The sequence below is a fragment of the Epinephelus moara genome, chromosome 14 (genome assembly GCF_006386435.1).
Source record: "Epinephelus moara isolate mb chromosome 14, YSFRI_EMoa_1.0, whole genome shotgun sequence".
NCBI classification, from domain to species: Eukaryota; Metazoa; Chordata; class Actinopteri; order Perciformes; family Serranidae; genus Epinephelus; species Epinephelus moara.
Window position 1 is genome coordinate 12,965,171 of NC_065519.1, and position 7,333 is coordinate 12,972,503.

Sequence of the window (7,333 nt, forward strand, 5' to 3'; positions counted from 1 at the left end):
TCTGTACAAGGAAAAGAAACAAAGATACTAAAAAGGATATATCTGGATGTAACCTCTTTGTAATCACCAACATTTTGATTAGTAACTGTAGTGTAATTACATATTTTTTCTCAGTAACCATAACAGATTCCTATTACATTTAGTATGTAATTTAATCAGCCTACATGTAACTCTCCAACACTGATGGTCAACCATTCTCAGTGTCATCTAAGAGGGGAGAATCAGAGGGGAAACTGTAAATCAATGGCCTATTAACTTGAACCTGACAAAGGAGAGCTTCTCAGAGACAAATAAATGCTTCTAATAATACACAGTTTATTTTCACCTCCCTATAATTGTCTCTATTTATCGGATTTCGTCCTTGTCCTTTCTCGTGTGTTATTGTAAGTACTCACCCCTGCCGCAGGGGGGCAGCAGCACACTTTAAAGTGCTCTGACGCTCGGGAAATAATAGGAAGACAACCGGAAGTGTACGGTGAAGCTTACAAGCGGCTAGCAGTGTTGTGGGAACGGCTCTCAGTGTTACCATTTTAGCGTTTCTTTCTCCACGTCTGGTTTCCAGCACAAACAACAATGTCTGAAAGAAAAGTATTAAATGTAAGTATAAGAACAGTGTGCCTCTTTTTTTTTTTAAACAGTTAACCGTATGAGCTTTAAGAACCCGAGCAGGCTAACGTTAGCTAGCTAGCTAGCTTTGAAGCTAAGTGTGGTGCTAGTACGTTTGTTTCATTCAACTGCGACGTCTAAAGTACGTTAAGTGTTAGCCACGATTTCTGTATGTAGAAAACAATATTTACTACTAACACATTGTCACGAATAGTTAACATCTGTCATATAATGTTCACCTTGTAACACCAAACATCCACTGTGCTTCACTGCACTTGTGGGTTGTATCACTGTATAATTTAAACAACCTGTTTTTAATATGTAAATATCAATAATGACACGCCATATGAATATAAGCAGGCTTTGTACTGCCAAATCTAGCTTCCTCGTGTATTTAAAGTAGTCTGTTGCATTAATAACATCATATTTATTCCAGCATTCTTTACATTTAATTGTGTTGCTGTTTATGTTTACCTGGTTCAGTTGTTTTGTCTTTGTTTTTAGCTGTTATGTCTATTTCTGTAAATTAAGTGTAACAAGTACACACTTATCTGGCCAATACAGCTGATTATGACTCTGTTATTACTATTGTTATTTTACAAGGTCCAGCTTTGCAGTTATTCACATCTGTGTTTTTTCTTCCACAGAAATACTACCCCCCGGATTTTGATCCATCCAAAATCCCAAAACTTAAACTCCCTAAAGATCGTCAGTATGTGGTCCGATTGATGGCTCCATTCAACATGAGGTATGTCTTTTATTGTCACACAGCTAGTGTGGCTGAGGATGAAGTTTCATTACATTACAACAGCATAGTGCAGCTGTCGCATATTTACATCCAGGATCTCAGGACAAAGTAGCAGTAGTCTGCCTGCTCAGAGGCTTAATTGAATTGAGCAGTCCTTTAGAAGAGAAGTGGGGCACGTTTTAAAGAGCAGAATCTGCTATTCTTGATCGCTAGGCTGCCTGTCACTGAAATGGTCTGTCCCTCCACTCAGGGAGCTGTCCTTCTCTCAGAAACCAGGTGTTAGAAAAGATGGTGAGCTATCATCTGTTCCTTGTGCCATTATCAACCTTTCCTGAAAATTTCATCAAAATCCATTCAGAACTTTTTGAGTTATTTTGCAGACAAACAGACCAACACCGGCGAAAACATAACCTCCTTGGCAGAGGTAATAACAGTACCCTTAAAGTGATATCACTACCAAAAGAGTACTTTATTTGACACCTTTTTCCCCTTCTTCCTTTGATACCCATCATGTGAATAGATGCTTTCAGTTGTGTAAAATGCCACCAGATGCCACAGGCTTACTTTCGTCATACTTTTGAACATTTTGGTGGCATCTCAGCACACTGAACTATCAACTCTGTCAAATACACTACTCTTGACTTCACCACACCACAGACTGTGTGGGTTGTAGCTGCTTTGGTAGTGGGCCAATCACACATTGTAATAAATTGAAGAAAGCTTGTGGTGATGGCTGCGAGCAAATAGTCTAATAGTCATTTTATTGTAGATCTGGGTGCAAAAAGGAGCAAATAAGGCTGGCTGGAGAAGTTTCAATACTACCTGGTATTGGGTTATGTTGGTTGATACCTTAAAGGTGTTTAGTACCGATACCCTGCCTTAGTGGTCTGACTAATTCTAAATATAGTTTTAAAAACCCAGTGGAGTGAAAGGACGTTGCAACTGGTAATTTTTTATGCTTCAGTTGACAGTTCATTGATTTGGTTGTATTTCCATAACATTCTAACATGGACGAGATGCTGTATATGAAGGCACTGTGAAATTAAACTAGTAAATGCTGTCTCTGTTTTTTGCAGTTGTCTGAGAAAGTGAGACTCTGTTGAGCTCTCTTTGTGAATCAATAATGTATCTGCCTGTCAGTCAAAGCAGGAATCTTTGCTGGCTTGTTTGATTTGAGGCAAAAACTAATTTCTTAGATTTTGGTTGTATTTCCAGTAGAACTGGGGTTAGGTCTTTGAGACAAGAACTCTTCAGTCCTGTGGTGTCATCAGCATTGCCTCTCTGGTTGTTTGCAGGTGTAAAACATGTGGCGAGTACATCTACAAGGGGAAGAAGTTCAACGCTCGCAAAGAGACGGTTCAGAATGAGCTGTACATGGGACTTCCTATCTTCCGTTTCTACATCAAATGTACTCGATGCCTTGCTGAGATTACATTCAAGGTGAGATGATTTAATCACGGATTATCTATGTGATATTTTCTGAAATGAGACTCATCTCTTCCAGCATTATGCATGAAAGTGTTTCTCACTCTTTCTCATTTCATGGTGTGACTAAAGACCGACCCAGAGAACACAGACTATGCCATGGAGCACGGTGCAACACGAAACTTCCAGGCAGAGAAACTGATTGAGGAAGAAGAGAAGAGAATCCAACAGGAGAGGGAAGAAGAGGAACTGAACAACCCTATGAAGGTCTGTGTCCACATGTAATGTACTGTTATTATTTTAATTGGAAACAGGAATGAAGAGTTGATGGTTTCCCAATTTTCCACCAGGTGTTGGAGAACCGCACAAAGGATTCCAAGATGGAGATGGAGGTTCTGGAGAACCTCCAGGAGCTGAAGGAGCTGAACCAGAGGCAGGCTCAGGTGGACTTTGAGGGAATGATCGACCGGTACAGAGAGCTGGAGAAGAGAGAAAAGGAAAGGGAGAAAGAAGAGGATGAGCGAGAGACAAAGTGAGTGAAGAAACTTTGACTAGACCATCCCGTTAAAACAGGTGTGTGGCAACATTTGTGTGCAACAAATTTTGACTTTGGACTCTACAGCGCTCTGGAGTAAACGTTTAGATCACGAGTCAGAAACAATCCCAGGCAGTCTGTTAATCTCAATGGCTAATGTTAGTGTAGCCTCATCTTTATCTGCAACTGTGCAGAGATACCAGGTTCAAACAGAATGAATAGACATAAAAAAAAAAGCTGTGCCGCAATCGAATTTTGATGTGGAATTCAAATGTCAGTGTTATGAGTGAAGCTTTTATTTGTCATGTGTATTCTTCATATAATCAGTGGGAACTGAGCAATACTCAAAAACTCTATTAAAACTGAATGCGTCTGTTGTTTCACAGAGAGATGTTGGATCGTGCCCTGGTGAAAAGACTCCGAGATTCTGACTCTGATTCAGACGAGGAGGAGGAGAGCAGCAGCTCGCAGTCAAAGCAACCCAGCACAGACAAACCAACAGACATCCTCACTGCTGTCAAACCCACAGACACACAGGTACGTTTGACCACTCACATACAACAAAGTGTGTCCCTTATTCAGTGCAGGAACATTTGCAAATACTTGTCAGGGTTTACTTTAACATATTTAAAGTTGAAAACCTTGAGATGTCAGTCCTGTTGCCTTCAGTGACTGCCTCACCATAAAAGTCACCCCATGTTTCACCAGTTGAACGCTTTTAAAATGAGCAGCGGTAGAAAATATTTGGTTTGTTACTTAAAGGAATATTTCACGCATAAAATGAGCAGCTGTATATCAGTTAGTCATGCTGCATTACCTTGAATTTCTGAAGAAGACTGGACGTGTTTGACAACAGCTAAACCATGTCAAAACATCTGTTAACAAACTCTCACGCAACCTGTGCAGTATAATCCAAGCTGCACTGCCAAAATGGTAAATGATAAATGGACTACACTTGTGTACCACCTTTCTAGTCTCCCAACCACTCAAAGCGCCTTTACACTACATGTCACATTCACCCATTCACACACTGGTTGCTGAGGCTGTCATACATGGGGCCACCTGCTACTCAGTAACCACTCACACACACTGACACTCTGATGGAACAGCCATTGGGAGTAGTTAGGGGTTCAGTATCTTGCACAAGGACATTTCAACATTTGGACTGGACTGCTGATCTTCTGTTTGGTAGATGACCAATTTTTAAATTTCATGTAACCAAGTGATTAGTTGAGTAACCAATGGTGATTTTGTGGGTGAAATACTCCTTTAATACCACTCTGATACTGTGGGTTTGGGAGAGTGAATAGTAAACACTACAGGTCATGTTAATGAGATGAGATGATTGAATGCTGGCATTGTTTCCTATAAATCCCAGGCATTTAAATCTCAGGTCAGAATGGCAGACTTGATCCCTAACAATGAAAGCTGCTGTGTAGTGAAGGAATTAGAGTTGGCAAATACGTTGAATGGCTATTGTTAAAAGATGCAGAACAGATTTCATGCAAAGCTGGTGCCCCTAAAATGCAACCCCTGGGGTCCCTAGCACACAGATCTGGTACTAAAAGGTGGAGCTGTGAACACTGCAGTCTGTTGATTGGTCAGTAGAGGACGGTCACTCTGCTCAGGGCTGAGTTGTGGCTGGTTTTGAGGCTCATGTAACCACTGTTCATACCATGGAGAGTTTTATTAGTAAACTATAACTATAAAAAGACAGGATGTTTTACTGCCTCTCACAGCAGCTGGAGTCTGAGAAAAACATAACCTAATGCACTTGGCCGACTGCCGGCGACTTTTAAGGTGGAATATTTACGTGTTATGTTACTTAGTGCATGAGCTGACGATGTGAATCCATCAACACACCTTAAATTTCAATTTAACAACTTTGACCATTATTTTAGTTGTTTTTTTTGTCTCTCTTGGATGACACAGACTTTTTAGTAATGAATAGATCTTCAAATACATTCTCAAAATAGTGGATTGTGTCATGCTGTGTTTCCACAGGGAACCTCAGCCAGTGGAGTGAAGAAGGCCAAGGTGGAGAGCTGGGAGAGGAGTGTGGGGACGCTGGGCAGTAAAGGGGCACTGGGGTCCCTGGTTGTACGAAAGAAACCAACAGCTGCAGTCAACAAACCCAGTCCAACGGCAGTCGCTGCTGCTCCCACGTCACAAACAGGTATTACATCAGTATCTCTTAAAGCTGATATGAAGGTATAGTATAGCCTGACATTAGTTAATGTCTTTAATTTATTTCCTCCCTCATGTTTTCATTAGCGCACATATTTTTTCTTTTACTGCTTGCTCACATCCTCAATCAAAATCCTGCATATGATTTGGAAGTCATAATCATCACTTGTCTTGTTTCACAGATTCAAAGGCATCCGCAGCTGACTCCAAGAATGCATCTCAGCCCGTCACCACGCAAAATGGGTCGTCATCTCTCAGCCTGCTGGGGGCGTATTCAGACAGTGACAGCAATGACAGCGAATGAATAGAAGATGCTCCGGATGGTTTTTGATTTGAGTGACTGACACATAATTATATAAATGATGCATAAAGGAATATAATTATATGGACCGTTTTGTGTTGCTGCACAGAAATCAAAATCACTTGTAAACCAGTTTGTGGGTCTGTCCTATCAAAACCTTTCTGCAAAGAGGCGACTGGTGATAAGTCAGTTTGTTGGTGAGCAGGAATTCTATCGTCCGCTATCCAAAACCCAGTAAAAACCAAAATAATCTCCCTCAGCTGAGCCACTGGTTCATGGTTTGTGTTGTTACTGAGGATTTAATAGAAAAAATGTTAATGTTTGAACTTTGTGACTCAGATTTTTCCTGGGAAAGTACCAGGTGTATATTTTAGTGTTTATTAAAATCTGTTTAACATTAACTCTTGGTCCTTGACATGCTTTCACATCTTGCAGTGGCTCCTTTTTGGTGTCTTAAATGTTAATGTGGGACCAGAAAAATTAGTGTTAATATTTCTGTGCTGTCAAATGTCTGTCTGCCCATAAAGGTATGAATTTATGTAGATCAGAAAAGCTGGAATACAAGCAAATCTTAACTTCAAACTTGCCATGCTATTTCATTGAATTCTTAGTGTTGATATTATGAAATTTAACATTTGTTTGGACATTTGGCAGAAGTGAATGCCATGTGATAATGTCTGGTTGCTGTTAGAGGTGGGAGATATACTGAAATTTATATACAGTAATATTGATAAGATATCTGTGTGACATATTATTATGATAGCTTAAAGTTTGATCTGGGAAACAGTAGGTGACAAAATGTCAGCTCAAGGTTCACTTCTTCTGGAGTTCTGATCATATTGCACAGTGTTTCATCATCAGATGGAGTTTTCTTTGTTGGTATGGAGCTGATCAAATTTTGCATTCATAATTTTTTAACAGTCTTAACTAACATTATTAACATTTACATGAACCCCATCTTACCTTTCTCTATTTATGTTAAGCATTGTCACCTCACATCAAGAGGGTTCTTGGTTCGAAACCTGGGGTGGGGGAGCCCATTTGTCTTCCTGCGCCAGTGTGGGTTTACTCCAGCTTCCTCCCACAGTCCAAAGACATGCAGGTTAATGGTGTGAATGGTTGTCTGTCTCTATGTGTCAGCCCTGTGATAGTCTGGTGACCTGTCCAGGGTGTACCCCGCCTCTCACCAAGAGTCAGCTGGGATAGACTCCAGCCCCTGGCGACACCCAACAGGATAAGTGGTTACGGAAGATGAATGAATGTTTCCAATCATATTTTAATCACTACTTTTTCTGTGCACAATGCAATACACACCTGGATTAGTTTAAGCGCTACGGTGGCCCTGAGGGTAAAGAAAAAAACACACTTCACAAACAAAACCAAATTTCATAAAACATTTCACAAAATACTGCAACATTTGAAAAAAAAAAAAAAAAAAAAAAAAAAAAAAAAAAAAAAGTGTTTCCAGTGTTTTTATAAAATGTAGTTTTCTGAAATGTCATGTTTTGTGAAATGTGTTTTATGAAATATT

At 40.1% G+C, this 7,333-nt stretch overlaps 1 protein-coding gene across 1 annotated transcript; it reads left to right on the top strand.

Annotated features, from left to right (window-relative positions):
- The first annotated feature begins 458 nt into the window (after positions 1-458).
- Positions 459-6,203, top strand: yju2 (YJU2 splicing factor homolog). The gene is made up of 8 exons (XM_050062662.1): positions 459-597; positions 1,254-1,354; positions 2,650-2,794; positions 2,912-3,046; positions 3,130-3,311; positions 3,701-3,851; positions 5,319-5,490; positions 5,684-6,203. The coding sequence occupies exons 1-8, from the start codon at positions 574-576 to the stop codon at positions 5,803-5,805; spliced, it is 1,032 nt and encodes a 343-aa protein (XP_049918619.1). The 5' UTR covers positions 459-573; the 3' UTR covers positions 5,806-6,203.
- Positions 6,204-7,333: the final 1,130 nt, after the last annotated feature.

Bases quoted from the DNA above. Each gene is read 5' to 3' on its own strand.
- yju2 (XM_050062662.1), top strand. From the start codon at position 574: ATGTCTGAAAGAAAAGTATTAAAT. The intron at 3,047-3,129 runs GTCTGTGTCCAC...ATTTTCCACCAG, and splicing joins AACTGAACAACCCTATGAAG to GTGTTGGAGAACCGCACAAA. The intron at 3,852-5,318 runs GTACGTTTGACC...GTGTTTCCACAG, and splicing joins TCAAACCCACAGACACACAG to GGAACCTCAGCCAGTGGAGT.